We start from the raw sequence: 17,545 nt of genomic DNA on the forward strand, positions 1-17,545 counted from the left end.
TAATGTATTTTACAAACAATTTGTCAAAATAAGGCACATAGGCAATCATTATGAATAAAGGGATCTACTTGACAAAAAGAAATTTGGGAATCCCAAATTTAATCTGTATATAATGTCAGACATGAGACGCCAGATACCTAAAAAACAAATATTTATTTCCTATATCACTTGCTAGTTTATTTTAGTCTTTAGTCTGTTATTTTATTTATTGCCTTTTATTTATTTCACACATTTTGAAATAAAGCATTTATTTTGCTCCAATCCTAATCAATGCATTTCATTGCACCAGCTGTAGTCCAAACCAGGTGCTAAATAATTTATCCGATTTTTTTTGGGACATTTGGATACTAGCCCACTTTTATCATATATACCTCCGGGAACATAGGAAAAGTTCATACGTGTCTGTTGCCATGTGCGTTTATGTACTTTAGTGTTGCGCACCTGCTGCTGAGAAAAGTTTGTTAATAGGCTGGACTACACTACACTACACTGACTTGTAGTAGTGCAGCAATCCACTTTTCAGGAAGGAAACCTGAGCTCTGGAAAGATATCACACAGCCTAGAGCTCTGGGAACGGCGTAACACCCGGAACTCCGGTTCCTTCTCCCAGGTTTATTACAATAACACCAACGTTTACGCACGTGTTTGCAGCTCATACGTGTGAACTGGAGAGAAATAAACTTTCTGAACGCTGACTAAAAAATGTCAAGCGTTAAAGTTCCTGAGTTTGGCTTGAGAGAAGTGGACATATGCGACGGGGAACTTGAGTCTGATGAAGAAAGCGCCGGATTCCATGATGTGCGTTCACATCATGTACTACAGGAACCTTCAGAGTGCGCTAACGGAGCCTTAACGAGTTTGTCACCCAAACGGTGTCTGGTTTCTGACGAAGCAGTCAAGGCTGTGCGCCTGGAGCCACTGTGTAATGAAGTCTGGACACGGTCTGAAGAAGACAATGGTAGGTTCGTGTGTCGGCCATCCATCGTGGACTGTCTCCTGGTGGAGCTTTATGACACGTACAGCAGCGGGAAGGGCCTCAGGAGTGCGGACAGTTTAGACAGCTCGACTGAGGCCTCAGGATCAGACGCCTTTCTGGGTAGAAGCAACACGGCATCCAGCTTTCTGCAGGAACTACAAGAAAAACACACCAAGAGGCACCAGAGGAATTATCTCTCCCAAAAAGGTCTGTTTTTGTGTTTTGTCTATAACAAATGAAAATGACGCAGGAGAGCATATTCATTTCAGGAGTTCTTTTTGGAACCCTTTCAATCCACGTAGCAAACTGACACCTGACTTTTTTGTGTGTGACTTTATAAGCCAGTGTTTTATAATTCTGTGTTCACGGTGGGTCAACATTAACTAAGGAGAACCTTTCATAAAAAGCTTGTCATCTTGTGCCAACATTGTCTGAATGCTGGCAATGGACTGCTTTTAATAACGACTGTACCTACTATAGACCCAGGTCATAAACCGATAATTGGTCAGGGTTGGTTGCCAAAATTGGCAATAGGTCATTATGTCCATTGGACCCCAACAGGCATAAAACCATGTTTAAACCAAACATTTGGCAAACATTTAGCTCTCGTTTTAAGATTGACCCAGTTTAAGAGTGACACCTCTAATCCCATTACAAAGCAGAACTGATATATTTTACCACCTGGCTATGTTTACTTTCCAAGTTTTGAAATGGAAATCACATACCCTTGTATTTTTCTTGAAATCTGTTTTGAAAGTGAGGTTCAGAATATAGGTTTCTACACAGAACTTCCCCAGAGAGACAACGCAAATGGGCCGTTAGGGAGCTAAATCCTAAGTCTTTTAGGAACCTTCAACTATTAAAAAACCCTCAAGGATTTTTTTCCTAAAAGGCTTTAGACCAGAATGGCTTACTTTGAAAGAAATTCATATTGTACACTAAATGACCAAAAGTATCTGAATTCTTTACCATCATACCCATTTGTGCTTATTGAACATTTTGGTGCATAACAGTTGGCACAATCAGTGTTTTGATTCATCCCAATCATCTTGAGTGGGGTTGAGATCAGGACTGTAGGAACCCTTTTAGAAATTACAGATTGTTAAACGTTCAGCTCCTGAGGTAACACTTTTCCAGAAATTGTAGTACTGTATAGTCCTACTGTTTAAGGAACAGGTCTATAGGTGCCGATTTATACATGCAGATCTAGAGCTAGTCACTTTATTTATTCAGTCATAATTAGTCAAACTAAGCCCTTTTAAAACTCACTTAAAATGTCATATATTGTGATTTGCAGTCTTTATTGAGATTACTCAATTATGGGGCACTACCAAGATATAAGTTTAAAATAAATACCTTTTTAAATGTGTTTTTTTTTCCTGTTTCAGGTGCTGTACATTTATTTGATGGCTACTTTTACTCATACAGTCATGGCCAAAAGTGTTGGCACCCCTGAAATATTTCCAGAAAATGAAGTATTTCTCACAGAAAAGTATTGCAATTACATTTGTTTTGCTATACACGTTTATTTCCTTTGTGTGTATTGAAACAACACATTTTTGTGGGGTTTTTTTTTGTATTTTTTTCTGGCCCATTTTTGGAGTTTTGTGTGAAATTATGTCAGATTTGCTTTTTCCTGTTTTTTGTGTTGTTCAATACACACAAAGGAAATAAACATGTGTGATTGCAATACTTTTCTGTGATAAATACTTAATTTTCTTGAAACATTTCAGGGGTGCCAACACTGTATATAAGATTTTTAAGACTGTATATAAGAGGCCTTAATTTGACATATTTGACATAAACAAGCTACTTTGTAAAATCTTTGTTTTATTTACCCAATAATGAAAATATTCTCTGTCATACTGGACTTGAATGAACCATTGTTTGTAGTTTTGGACCCTCATTTGACCTGAATGTGTGTGCTGTCTCTTTTCAGATCCAGAGGAGCTGAAGTGGATGATTCAGGAGGTGAATTATCGTATCGGAATTCAGTCAGCTAAACTGGTACGGCAACTGAAAAGGAAGGACCGACTACATCACAAGCAGCAGAAGAAATGTGACATTGTCACAGCCTGCCTGCAAGCTGTCTCGCCCAAAAGAAGTAACTCGTATTCATTATATACTAATTGTTTTGCGCTTTAAGCAGAGCCTCATATTGCATTTAGGCGGTTTTCAGCACATACTTCAGCCTCAGTCAACATGCTAATACTGATCTTAGATGTCATTTTATAAGTGCAATTATGATTATAATCCTTTATTAAAAAAAGTTACAAAGCTGTATGCATGCACAAAAGATATACTACATATTTATTCTCGGATATTCTACTTTATAGGGAGTACCAAGATAGACACAAATCAGATTGAAAGTCATTTTTTTTAAAAAGCCAAATGCGTAAATGTAAACATAAACAATATACATGCATTGCAAGCTAGGAAGCACAGCAGTATAACTCTGCTAATAGGCTGTATGTTCCAGTTGAATATCTTCTACGCACTGTACACATTCCCTCTGTTCCCACACTTCCCACTCATATGATGTGGCTTACTGTGTCTCAGTCCTGGTCCTGGAGTATCCTCAACCTGCACATGATACGTGTTCCCGGACATGTTTTTAACGCAAAATACGCTTTGCAGTTTAGCCACATTTTCTTTCTTGAAACAGTTCCTTTGAATTGCAGGTGTGCCAGTTTATTAATAATGTAAGTAAAGGCTATGAGTACTTATTAATTGAACACCAGTTCTAGTCTGTAATGAAAGGATTTAATCTAAAATGGAAATCTTTCCGCAGCATTGATATGCAGGCAAAAATTACTTTTGCTTCTAAGCCTAATTTTACAATAGTGCAATTAGACTTTTCTCTAATTAATAATTACTTTTCTCATAAATAATAGGGCTGGGTTATAATTAAACATGTGAGCTCACCTATATTATTAATAATATTGAAGGCAAGTGTCTTATCAATGACTTATGAGTCCACATTTTGCAAAGCTTAGTTTGATAATTGAATATAAAAAACTGTTTTTTTCATGTGTGTGTATATATAGTACAAATCATCTGAGACAGATTGAGTTCTATTTACCTTCACTAGGCCTTCATAGAGGCTGAACCAGACATATTGCAAAACTGGAGTCAGGGTTAAAAGGATTGACACCCTCATGGCCAGGGCCCAGTGTCTGTGTGGTGGTCAGGATCATCCTAAAGAGAGGATGTGGCACAAAGGAAAGAGAGAGACGTCCTTTCATGTCTTACCATGGACCATAGGAAGAATTGTCCCAATGTCCTGATCACACAGTTCTCAATATATACAGACTTTAATGAACATTTCTCAAACTAAGTGAGTGAAGTTTATGCTTATGCTCTCATTCTTCATTCTTTTTAGGCTCATATTATTGGTGTAGATCACTTTTAGTTCTTCATATAGACATTAGGTAGGAAGTTAGAATTTGTTCCTCTCTGCAGCAGCTTCTACAGTCTCCTCACCTTTACGCTATAACGAGAATGCATAATAATGAAATATTTGTGCTAATTAATTTTGAATCTTGTGAACGGATAAAGTGAATAGTAAATTGTTTGATGGCTTTACAAGGAGCTGTGGTCTGATCATGTTCAGACATATAAAAGTCCCGTTTTGGAGAATTGTCAATGCTAAGATGTTTACTTGATTGTTGTTTTTTTCTTCACATGCAGCATGAGAACCACAAAGGTATAGTATAGCTGTGCATTATTACTGAATGTGTTTGCTTTGTTATCTGTGTCCAAATAACAGGTTAAAATAATCTTATTCTTTTTACCTGTTTAAATAAAATTTGTAAAGAATAAAACCTTATGGTGTGCTACCAAGTCAATTCAATCTAATAAAAGAATGTCCTTCGTAATGGCAGAAAAGCATGACACACACATCATAAGAAAACCAACAGTTTTTTTCTTCTAATTTGTAGAGTTTATCTGGTGATGCATGACTTGTTGGAATGTGCCTGTTGAGGATGTACATCACTGACTGACAAATCTGCATATGCATTATTTTATTATAGCATTTGCACTTTCAGTAGTATGTTGGTGCAGATAATTGAGTTGATTACTCACAGTTCCAGGGTCCCTGGCTTAAGCTTTAAGTTCTATGTGATGTTTCTATCTGTGCTATCTCAATGTACATCTGTGCTTCCTTTGGGTTCTTTGGTTTCTAAATCTCCCCTAAGTGGGAAAGAGTGTGTGAATGTGTTTGCATTGTGCCCTGTGCTGGCCTTTGTCCCATTCCTATGTTAGTGCCTAGTGTTCCTGAGATATGCTACAGATCCTTGTGAAAGATAAAGCACTCGTTAACCTTTCTGCTTATTTAATACAGGATTTTTATACTGGAATTATAAGGACTACATTATCCCATGCTCTATTTGTATTTTTTTTTCTGTTCTGTATTCAGTTCAATTTAATTCAATTCAAGTTTATTTGTATAGCACTTTTTACATTTACAGCATTTAGCTGTACATTTAGCTTTTTAAAATTGACATTGTCTCAAAGCAGCTTTACAGAACATAAACATACAAAAGGTTAATATAAAGAATACTATAAAGATTATTAGAATTCAAAATTCAAGATTAATAATAGATAGAATTAGTTCACAATGTGTATGTATTTATCCCCAGTGAGCAAGTCTGAGGTGACTCCAGGCAGCAGTGGCAGGGAAAAACTCCCTTAGACAGTAAAGGAAGAAACCTTGAGAGGAACCACTTTCAAAGGGGAACCCATCCTCATATGGGTGACACTGGGAGGTGTGATTATAAAAATACAGTCAAACAAATCCAAACCAATATCCAAATTATGGTTATGGCTGACTGAATAGCTTTTAATAACATTTTGGTTTGCTTCACTGCACGGTGTGGATTTCAACACCAAAATGAATATTTGTCTATACCTATAGATATTGGTTAAATACAAATGGAAGTTTTTGCTTTGTGCTTACTAATGTACATATCTGCTTTGAATGCCTACCTTTTTGTGTATCGTCTCCTCTTATCACTGCGCTATTTTTACCCCCATTCCGCCTCCTCCCATGCGTCGTGTATGTGAACGCGCACCACAGCCCATGCGCGTTCACATACACGATGCACCTTGCTCTCAAATCAACACCGCGCGGCCTTCTTTAGAAAACCAAAACCACGCATTCTGCATTTTCGGCGTATTTCCCGACCCTTAAATTCAGATGGATCTTATTAATGATGGAGGATAAGGGATGAACGTTTGAATGAACAGCCCAGGGACGCACTCCATGGGATGAGACGTCACCGGATGGATTGATTATCTCGACATATTCCATTACACAGTGGCCGCGTGAACATATTCATGTTCATATGAGAAACGAAAGACATCCAAAGGGCGGAAGAGTGCGCGGGCCAAACGTTGAGTGTGTTTTCACTTAGTGACCAACTTCTCCTCTGCAAATGAAGCAAGACAGGTTGGTGGCCTCTAAAAGGTCCAGGGTTTGTTTAAAACGGCAGCAGCAGAACTCGGCCAGCGGAGTCGGAGGCATCATCAGTAATGTGCTCAAGAAACGCAACGGCATTTCCCGCAGCGCCCCGCGCCTCCTGTGCACGCTCGAGCCAGGTCACGCATCCCTCATCTCTCATTAACATGCTTGTGATGTTATTATCGTAGTTGTTTACTAGTGTCAGACAAGTTAGGGTTATAGCTATATATGTATAGTCTTGCACAACAAAGTAAAGTGTTAATTGAGCTTAAAAATATTTCTGGCAACTTTTTAGGATGCTAGGCCTGGATGTTCGTCCTTGGTTTGCCTTACTTCTGTACTTAACCTCGTGATTCCTCATTAATGAAGCAACACTCAAAAATGGATTAGTTGTAAACACAACACAAAATGTTTTTATCTCGGTAATAAAATGTGAAGGCTCATGCTGTTAGAAAAATCAACAGCTGACATGCCTATTTATCACACCAAAGTTGAATATTATGCTACAAAATGTTTTATTCCTCTTACACCGTAGCGATTTGCCAGCAGCTGCAATAATTAACGACACGTCTTATTACAGCGGTTGTTGCCAGTGATTATTCTTGCGGAATGTCTGCACGACAAATTACTTCCGGTTACAGGTGCAGAAGTAGTTTGTGTTGAAATGTTGTGCGTTCATCGATTATCTTTGTAAAGCAGGACGAATTGGTGGCCTTATGTTAACCGCTATAACGTCTTTACATTGGTTTGCGGTTGTGCTCATTACTCGAGGTATCCCGGTAACCTGTATTATGTTTTTACACGTCCACATTGTTTTCGTATAATCTGTAGCTGATTTCTTTCCACCGGGGGAAGTAGGAGTGTTCAGAGAAGATAATGCTAATCCCTCTGTAACTAGGACTGAGGACAGACAGGTGGTCGAAATATAAATAAATGGTCGCTGTTTGGTGTTGTTTATGCCGTAACAGAAGAACATGGCGGAGAAAGGCGAAGGTTTGTGCTACAAATGGAAAGCTTTTAATACAAAGAATCCTCTTGTCATTAGGGCAGTAGGTGTAGAGTGTAGTTTTGTGTTGTTTTTTCTTCCTTACTATAATATCTTGGCTGCTAATGTGTTGATAACGACGTTCATTATTGGGTATAGAGTATGAGGCCGTTCGATGTCAGTTAAAAAAAGTAAAGGATGTAACTCGAAATATGTTGATTAAATCATGAACCTGAGGCTGGTTTTGTGTCTAAATAAGGTAGATTATAATATCAGCACCACAGCGACCCGGACAGCACCTTTTACTAACGCCACTTCCGGGTTTTGTGTAGCTTTAGCGTTGTATTGTAAATTGTCTCGATAAAGCTGGGGATAGGGATATTTGTTTTTGCATATTGTAAGTAGGGATATTTGTTTTTGCATATTGTAATTGCATACTATTTAGTATGTATGCAGCTGTGATGTGTGTCTGTATGATTTATTATACATTAGTATATATATATTTTTTTTAACTAAAACCTACATCACTGTCCAAAACCTTATTACTGTTTGCAATCTCTCGATTCTGTCTATGTGAGATTACATTGGTGAAGTGAATTTGCAGGTTTAAATAAAATGTTGCTTATTGTGCTAATTGTAAGGACATCAAAAATCCCATCAAATGTCAAAATTTGACATTTCTTTTATCAGCATTAACTTGAATGAAAATATAGAATGATCTTAGAAATATTAAATATAATTTCTTAATATAATTAATGCCCCATTTTTGCTTAAATGCACAAACTCTACGTGTTGTATAAAATCCGATGATCTGTGATCAAAACGTTCAGTGTATCATCTGAAAATTTGCTTCAAGTGGATGGGAAAAGACTCAGAAAACTTTGTACTAAGTAATTAACATGGTCAATATTTCAGAAACAACTCTTCTTATTAAGCAGTGCATTCAGGAGATATTTTATTCATTAAATAGAATTATCGCTGTTCAGTCTACTGGCTCAAATTGAAAGTAGGCTATGGTCACTCCATAAGACAACTTAAAGTTTCTTTTGTGGATGTTCCCCCTTCCCCTGCTATCTTAAATATACTTTTAATTTAACCCTATTGTTATCTTTGTTCTTTACAGGGGTGGATACCAGGTTGAAATTTACTCTAGAGCCATCTCTTGGAAAGAATGGCTTTCAACAGGTGAGTCAGTTAAGTCTTTGCTGTGTTGTTTTCTGCCCCTGTATATTTTGTTTTGACAGAGACTACACAAACGTTTGAGATTGTGTTATAATGTATTTAATATTTTGCATATTATTTGACACTTAATGTTCAGTATTCTGTGTTTGGTAGTGGTATGATGCCCTCAAAGCTGTGGCGAGGCTCCCAACTGGAATACCCAAAGAGTGGAGGAAGAGGGTATGTCTACATCTCTTGTTCTTTGCATGTGCAGTGCATTTGTCAGTAAACTGGGCCATTTTTCCTCTGATGAGCAGACTGTATTTGAGATTAACTGTATTTAAAGTAATTTTGTAGCAGGATATTAACCAAAAACATACTACTAAAACATAAATGCCTCCCTGAACCCATTACTGTCCGTAGTGAAAAGAAGTCGTTTTTGAATTTGCATTGTCATGTATTTGAGTTTTTTTATTGCCAGAAACCTGCATAGGATATCATGTATACAACACATATGAATGAGTTTTTGTGATACAGTACATATTAGGTTGAAGAAACTAAAATATTTCTATGGTCAGCATTGCTCTGTTAGAATCAACAGAGAAAATACTCACAGTAAGTCTTCACTGCCACCTAGTGTATAATAACAAACAGTTTTAGTAACTAATATGTTGATCCAATTATACATCTTTTAAAAACATGTATAAGAACAATTCACTCTGAAGGCTGGCATTTCTTCACTTTAACTTACAGATTCATTCCACGAGTAATGTTTACAGTTACATGACCCACAGACCGCACTGTTTAACAGACACACGTTTCATTTAATCAATAATACTTTTCATTGATGTAAATATCTGTCCTGTTTTTTTTCTTTGTTAAGGTATGGCTGAATTTAGCTGATCAGTACCTCCACAGTATCTCCATCGACTGGGAGAAGACCATGCGATTTGCATTTAACGACCGTAGCAATCCAGATGATGACTCTCTGGGAATCCAGATAGTGAAAGTAATGATATTTTATATATATATATATATAATATATATATATATATATATATATAAATGATGTCTCAGTGTAGCAGGTGCTGTTTTATGACTATGTTGCTGTTTCTTCACATTGACCAAGACTACATTTGCAAGGCAGCTGTTCAGCTCTCATGCTTATGTACTGTATGGTATTTTTTGCAGGTGAAAATGTGTTTTAAATGTGAAGTGATACATTTGTTAAGGCAGTCATTTCTAGCTTTCAGAGTGCAGTAAAATGAGACAATGGTAACTGTCTGACATTCAGATGGAGACACACAAACACACCTAAAATGTGCAGGCAGATGTTCAGTGTTAGAGAGATTTAATTGTAGAAAGTGTAATCTCTCTGATCAAATGCCCAGCAGTATGTTTGCTCTGTTTGGCCCATCAGCTCTAAGTGCATAATGGAACAAAGGCACCATTTGTGCTCTCCTTCCCACCTCTGCCTGCAAATATTCAATGAATCATCATATGCTTGTAGTACACATTAGTTCAAAATCCATGTTCTTTCTCTGCCTTATTTTTTTTTTTAACTCGATTGTATATATCATTGTATTTAGTAATATTTTCCACTATTGTGTGTGATGTAAATACGCACGTGTGTCTTCACAGCTACAGTGCATGTGCAAAAGTATTCCCATGTGCTCTGGGATGTGTTAATTAACGTGCGTTTACATTGTCTCCTGCAGGACCTGCACAGAACAGGCTGCAGTTCTTATTGTGGCCAGGAGGCTGAGCAGGACCGTGTGGTACTGAAGCGAGTGCTGCTGGCTTATGCCCGCTGGAACAAGACTGTAGGTTACTGCCAGGGCTTCAACGTGCTGGCTGCCCTTATCCTCGAAGTCACAGAGGGCAACGAAGGCGATGCGTTGAAGGTTTGCATTAATGTCTCTGAGTGATTGGCATAATACATTTTTTTAGTTGTTATACACCAAATAAATTCTTCGTTATGACACCGACTTAGTGACTACTAAAAGATTGCTTCAAATTCCCAAATGGGTGTTACACGGCCTTACTCAGTAGAAAGTTTAGAGTTTAATATACATTAAAATGTGAATTCATGTCATGGTGCTGTTGCTTTTTAATGTGAACGCATAAGTTTGTTGGTTGCAGTAATAGTTATGATCAGATCCAGAAAGTAAGGGTGCCAATACTTATACAATAAATCTTGGTAAAATGCTGATTGTGGTAAAATGTTGATTGCTTTAAAATAAGTAGAAGCTGTTTAAAAAGTTTTAGGACATTAAACTTCAAAAACTGTTTGGTTTTAATACTTTCGTGGTACTCGTGCTTTATTTTAGGTATTAAAAAGGACATCCATGGCAGTAAATCTAACATGATTATAATGATATTCATCCTATGCTCTTTCAGGTGATGATTTATTTAATTGATAAGGTGCTTCCTGAGAGCTACTTTGCCAACAACTTGCGTGCTTTGTCTGTGGACATGGCTGTATTCAGGGATCTGCTCAGGCTTAAGCTTCCAGAGCTCTCTCAACACCTTCACCACTTACAGAAAGTAGCCAATCGGACAGGAGGAGGTGAGGAACACCAACAAACTTCTTCCTCGTATTGTAGATTTATTATCCCTAACAATAAGTAAATCCTTTTCTTGTTTAAAATAGTTGTGAAAAAACGTGGTGCCATGAGGGAATGAATAATTTTAGCAGGACATAAAAAACAGTTCTTTGTCTTTTATAATATAGTGTTTATAATAATATATAATAGTGTTTATAATAAGGAACTGGCATTGATTAACAACTGCACTGAAACCAAGAGTACAATCCTGTGTATGTGCATTCTACAGAATTGACTTTTCAAAAAGTTCATTTTTTTAAAGTGAAATTATGTTATTTATCCAATCCTACAAGATTTCTCTTTGCCTTATGCTTATCATGTACACTGTGTCGTTGCAGGAAGCTATGAGCCTCCACTCACCAATGTGTTCACCATGCAATGGTTTCTCACTATGTTTGCCACCTGCCTTCCTCACCACACCGTGCTGAAGATCTGGGACTCAGTTTTCTTTGAGGGATCAGAAGTGCTGCTGCGTGTTGCCATAGCCATTTGGGCTAAACTGGCAGAGTGAGTCAACCAGAGGAGTTTTTCATTATTTTAAATCCCCATAGAGATGTGACACCCCTGGATGAAAAATGAATTATTAGGGTCTTATGGTCCACTACAGAGTACAAGTGTAAATCACAGTCTTTTCTTTGTCACAGTGTGATGTATCTCCCTCTGTCTTTCAGGAGGATTGAAGAGTGCCAGACTGCAGATGAGTTCTACAGCACTATGGGCTGTCTGACTCAAGAGATGCTGGAGGACAACTTAATTGACTCCAATGAACTCATGCAGGTGAGAGTGCCATGAAGACTAGTGATCAATCACACACAGTCGACATACCTGTACTGGAAAACAGTTCTAAATGTTAGTGTGAGCTGTGAGATTAGCTGGCAGTAATTCATGTTTGCGTATTGATATTTTATAATAGTACATACAAAAAATGAAAATGAACTCTTGCTGGAATGTATACAATATTCCAGATTAAGGCCCTAAAAAGACACAAAATTACTTTCAATTTGCAGAGAATGAGCTCCATTTTTATAGTAATATTTTACAAAGTAAAACATTGAAAATTAAAATAAATAACACCACGAGGGAGTAGGGATATTCTATCATTCATTCATCATTAGTATCCTACTGATGGCATTGTTAATAATGGAAGGCTAAATTATTACATTTGCAACCCTCACACTTTTGTATTGCTATCAGGTGAGCTAAGGCTTAATTTTGGTGGAGCTGAGCTTCCTCTTACTACCATGTAATTTTAGCACTGTGTATAAGTATCTGCCAAGCTGTTACATGCAAAATAGGAAAAATGTGTGTGATTACAGTCTTTGTTAGAGGAACATTTAGCTATATGTGAGAGAAACAACTGGTTGAGTCACGGCTCTACTGGTGATAATGGTATATGTGGCAGTCTGTGAGAACGTGTGTGTGTGTGTGTGTGTGTGTGTGTGTGTTTCTCTTTCTCAAACAGACCGTATACTCCATGGCCACTTTTCCTTTTCCCCAGCTGGCTGAGCTAAGGGAGAAGTACACTTACAATATCACTCCATTTCCTGCTGCAGTCAAGTCCGTTGGCAGGTGTGTAACTTTAGAAAGCCTGCTAAGATTACACAATGCTCCTCTGTAAATGAGTTAGTGTTCTCAGTAAGATGATTGTATTTTGCACTATCATGTTCATATGATGGTGTGAGTATTTGATACACCTGGCTTGCACATACATATAAATGCCTCCTGCAGAATATAGATAAATATGTCTAAATGCATAGCAATAGAGTTTGTTTGTTAAGGTTAAAAGAGGCAACCAGCAAGACCAAACTGAAAAATACTGTATGTCACTAATATCCTAGCTTTCTGTTCTTCCAGTAAATTCCTGTCATGCTGAATAAATTTCATACTGAGTTATAATTTACTCAATTGTAGCCAGGGGCTTCATGGATGGGAAAGTGATGATGATGGTGACATGGATGATGAGGATTCTATAGTTACTGCTCTGGGATGCCTGGGACCATTAGGAGGGCTCCTGGCTCCTGAGATTCAGAGATACCAAAAGCATTTAAAAGGTAAAACAGCAACATTACTGTTTGGAGCATTTTTTGTTTTCTTCCAATTCACCACACTTCGCATTTTACTCCTCTCTGCCGCATTTATAACTCTAACACTGTTCCTACAGTACTGGAAATGTCAAAGGGTGGTATTCCAGTTATTGGTACTGAACTAATATGGATTGCAATTGAAAATGGGTCGGTTTGGTGCTTCATCCATATATGCTGTCTTTTCATAAAATGATGCTACAGGAATACAGTTTCTTAATTCAAATTATTTAGCTATTATTAGCTTAAATTAAGTAATTGCAATCAATAGCTGAAGAAAACGAATGACCAGTGACCCCACTATGCAGCAACACTTTAAACAGTTATTGCAATTATTAAGTGAAAAAAAGGTTGATTTATTTAAGTTTTGGTGTATGTTAAAACCGAGGACTATGATATCACTGTCATTAAAAAAAAAAAGATTGCTGTATCCATAGTCGTGCTCAATCATTTGCATTTATGGACTGAGTAAAAGCCATTACAGAGAGGGTAGAGAGAGAAGCTGGATAGTTTCTACACTAATGCTGATCTAATTTGTCGCGTCTCACTGCATACTGTTTTATTTGCCATTTCTCTCCTTACCCACAGTTGCATTCAATTTGCACATTGTTAATGTTACTACTGCTGCTATTACCATCTACAGTGGTATTCAATTTTTACACATATTACAGTAACATTGTTTTGCACATAAGTAATATATATATATATATTATATATATATATATATATATATATATATATATATATATATATATATATATATATTATATATATTACACACTGATAACAGTCTATATTTACATAGTCTATCTGCTGCATGTTGTTTTTTTTTAAACTATTTTTGTGTTTATTTCTGTGTTTTTTTTTTTTGTTTTTTTTTTTTTTGTTACTTTTGTGTACTTATTGGGCATTCACTGTGGACAGCAAAGAAATAATTTAATTGTACTGGGAAACTTGTTTCCTTTCTGTGCATATGTCAATAAACACTTTAAATCTTTTAAAAAATCTTAAGTTTAGGCAAATAAAATTGGGTGATTATCATATATGAAATGAAAACAGTGTTATGTGGAGACTCTTGTGTTTAGATTTATTCATTTGCAGCATATATAGAATTATTTAGTGTTTTGTTGATGTCTGAAAATGTGACTAACTTTTGTGTCCATCTCTGTCCTCCTTCCAGACCAGCGAGGGGAACAGAGCTCTCCCTGCAGCAGTATGGCTGAGCTGAGCCCCGGGGCGGTGGGGACCGGCCGGGCAGAGCACCATGCCACCATCAACAGCATGATGATGGAACGCATGAGCACAGACATCAGAGCACTCACTAAGCAGTACTACCGCATCAAGAGACGGCAACAGCAGCAAGCGAATCTGCTCTACATTCACACAGGTAGCTATATAAACCACACTGCAAGCAGGATCTCAAAGTAAGATTCATTCAAGCTTTAATTTTAGGCATGGGGTCAAGTGAGAGTAATGTTTGAACATGCCTATAATAATAATAATAATAATAATAATAATAATAATATACAATATAATAAATATTAACTGCATGTTATCTATGTATTTTCGTTGTATAAATTTCATATCTGGATTTGAATCCAACGGTTTTGATAGAGCTAGTATGATCACAGAGAAAAAGACAAGCAGTGCAAAATGGATTAAAATATGTAGGCTGTTGTTAACTTGATATCATTAATCAAATTATAATCAAAGGTTAAAGTAAAGGTTCTAGGACACCTTCTCCTAACCCAAAGTTAAAAGGAAACTGGTTTTGAAAACACATGGATATGCAGTTTCACTACTTCAATGAGATTTGTTATAAACATTTTAGTCAGGATTGCTACTTTACACCATGTATTTGAGTTTCTAGCCCATCTAGTCTAGAGAAAGACACACACAATGACCAGCACCTTTACAGGACGTCTCATCATATGTTGTTCCCAGGACTACCAGTGGAAGCTGAACCTGTTGCTCCTCATAAGTCTAGTAAAGAGGCGAGCCTTGACAGTGGTACTGACTACATACTTTTGTATTGGGATTACACTGGTTACGGGCTGCTACAGTAATTTATGTGTCATGCAGTGCTGGGATTGAGGTTGATGAGAGGTGTTTTAAAATGAAGGCAATCTGTTTGCTTAATCTGGGTGTTTTGTGGCTTGGTGCTTATTTATTTCATTCTTAGGTGACCTTTTCACAAATGAGAATAAATTGCTACTGCTTTATTTGCTGTAATTTATTTTCTATTAATCAACCAACTATGTGAAACCTCTGGATTTTAATGAGCTGTATTGATTTGGCCAGTGGGACCGTTATACTGTTTTTCATTATTGTTTACTCTGATTTGTTGTAGATAAATGTCCAGCCACTGGCATCTTTGCCTCCCAAATACACTCTTCACCTGTGGTCAATCATCTTCTCTTGGGAAAGAAGGCCTTAGCTGCTCAGCATCCTTTCAGAAATGGTATAGCCCATGGGCCAGGGCCATTTCCGAGAGCCCAGTCCACCCCGACGCAGGATCACAGTCTTCAGTCCCCATGGCGTGCTCATGTTTGTGCTCATCGCAGGAACCTGGCTCGGGCCCGGGCCCAGTTGGGCTTTGATGACTCTGACGAGATAGAGGATAGGACCAGTCCTGAGCACAAAACAAAGAGAGAAGAGGGAAAAGACGAGATGAAGGAAGAGGAAGCTCCAGGGATGGAGAGGAAAGACAGCAGTGAAAACCAGGAGAGAATAGATGTGCCGTTGCAGGAGCCAGTGCAAGGGATTATTGAGCAGGGAGACTCCAAGCTCCAGCTTCAGGATGCTGGCTACAGAGAGGAGATAAAGGAGATGGAACAGCAACTAACCACACTAGACCTGGATTCATCGGCACAAGCTCCTTCAGAGTTGAATGACCCAGAATCCCCTTCTCCTCCTCCAGAGCCAGAGCTGGGAAATAATCCACAGCCACAACCCGAACCAAATGCACAGCCATACATCTCATCAGTGGCATGTTCCACCCGCCATGACTCTTCCAGCTCAGAAAGCACAGCTTGCTCTCTCATGCAGAGCTCCTCTGTAGCCTCTACCCCAGAGAGTCTTCCCAAACCACAGCAGATCTTCTCACCTTTCCCCTGTGTCAAAGCACCCCGCAAATCCATGGCTGCCCGCAACCTAGGCCTCTATGCCCCCACCTCCAGAACCCCCAATGTGCACTTCCCACATATGAGCAAAACCATGAACCGAATGGGTGCTGGCATTGCTGTGTCCACCAGACGGCGATGATTAGCAGCTTTACTTATTCTTCACCTGAGCTCTGAAACTGATCCTTTCAAATATACAGAAGGCTTGCTTTTTCAGCATGCATAGAAAGTATAGCAGTATACAGCACAAAAGCCACCGAGATATTGTACACAGTAGATGTATAGATAAAAATTAAAGAATTTCCAAGCTAGTCAAGATTATCTTGAATGTGTTGAACATTTTTTTCAAGATTTTTTATACTTCTCAAAAAGAGCCAAACAGTTATTCTTTTCTAGTGTTCAGAATTACTGGAGAATGTAAAGAAGCCTTTATACATTTACTGTATGCTGCATGTCTAACCTTTGGCTTTTGCCATAAATGTATTGGATATGTACAGTATATGGATATATTAGTCACAAACCTACATATACACACACGCAAATATATCCTATTTATTGACTGGCAAATGCTGTATACTGTATATCATTATAACACTCCCTCATTTCAAACATACAGCTTGGTTTTCTTATCTTATTCTTTCTGCCATATATTTCCTCACAGAATTTAATGCAATTTGCCTCCTGTTATGTATCATTTGTCTGTCACTTTATTAATTGGTTTGTGCTGTCAAGTTTTGGACATTTCAATTTCCTAACCATAAACAGAAATAGCTGTATCTTTACTCTTTATTTCATAGCTTATACTTTAAAGAATTTGAAATGAACAAAGTTAACATATTGGATGTATTACATTTAAATGAATGACTCATGTTATATTTACATTGATGCTTGAGTTATTTCAGTGAACAAGATTGCACCAATAAAAAATCTACATGTATAATAGAAGACATGGGAGTTCAGTTGTACCTTTGTTTCTGGTTAGAATATAATAAAACATTGTTACTGTGGAAACATTGCCACTTCCAAGGTCCCCATTCGACCCAGAGCTCAGGTTACTGCCTGTATGGCTAATAAATTAAAGTTGCATGTGCATATTGGCATAATCTGGGGTTCTCTGGTTTCCTCCCACATCTCTAAAACATGCCAAGAG

At 37.6% G+C, this 17,545-nt stretch overlaps 1 protein-coding gene across 5 annotated transcripts; it reads left to right on the forward strand.

The window, feature by feature from the left end:
* Nucleotides 1-333: 333 nt before the first annotated feature.
* Nucleotides 334-17,342, forward strand: tbc1d30 (TBC1 domain family, member 30). Of its 5 annotated transcripts, XM_027151922.2 has the most exons (14): nucleotides 338-1,183; nucleotides 2,916-3,080; nucleotides 8,549-8,610; nucleotides 8,761-8,826; nucleotides 9,470-9,595; nucleotides 10,305-10,490; nucleotides 10,987-11,155; nucleotides 11,531-11,699; nucleotides 11,864-11,969; nucleotides 12,655-12,761; nucleotides 13,104-13,243; nucleotides 14,454-14,660; nucleotides 15,218-15,283; nucleotides 15,624-17,342. In XM_027151922.2, exons 1-14 carry the CDS (start codon nucleotides 703-705, stop codon nucleotides 16,535-16,537), a joined length of 2,964 nt encoding a protein of 987 aa, XP_027007723.2. In that variant the 5' UTR covers nucleotides 338-702; the 3' UTR covers nucleotides 16,538-17,342. The 5 variants fall into 5 exon arrangements, with proteins under 5 accessions (XP_027007724.2, XP_027007723.2, XP_027007726.2 ...); XM_027151923.2 differs by lacking the exon at nucleotides 15,218-15,283 and having other exon boundaries at nucleotides 334-1,183; XM_027151924.2 differs by lacking the exons at nucleotides 338-1,183; nucleotides 2,916-3,080 and adding an exon at nucleotides 6,066-6,577.
* Nucleotides 17,343-17,545: the final 203 nt, after the last annotated feature.

Source organism: Tachysurus fulvidraco, chromosome 19 (assembly GCF_022655615.1).
Source record: "Tachysurus fulvidraco isolate hzauxx_2018 chromosome 19, HZAU_PFXX_2.0, whole genome shotgun sequence".
Classification (NCBI taxonomy): domain Eukaryota; kingdom Metazoa; phylum Chordata; class Actinopteri; order Siluriformes; family Bagridae; genus Tachysurus; species Tachysurus fulvidraco.

Bases quoted from the DNA above. Each gene is read 5' to 3' on its own strand.
- tbc1d30 (XM_027151922.2), top strand. From the start codon at position 703: ATGTCAAGCGTTAAAGTTCCTGAGTTTGGCTTGAGAGAAGTGGACATA. The intron at 8,611-8,760 runs GTGAGTCAGTTA...TGTGTTTGGTAG, and splicing joins GAAAGAATGGCTTTCAACAG to TGGTATGATGCCCTCAAAGC. The intron at 15,284-15,623 runs GTACTGACTACA...GATTTGTTGTAG, and splicing joins AGAGGCGAGCCTTGACAGTG to ATAAATGTCCAGCCACTGGC.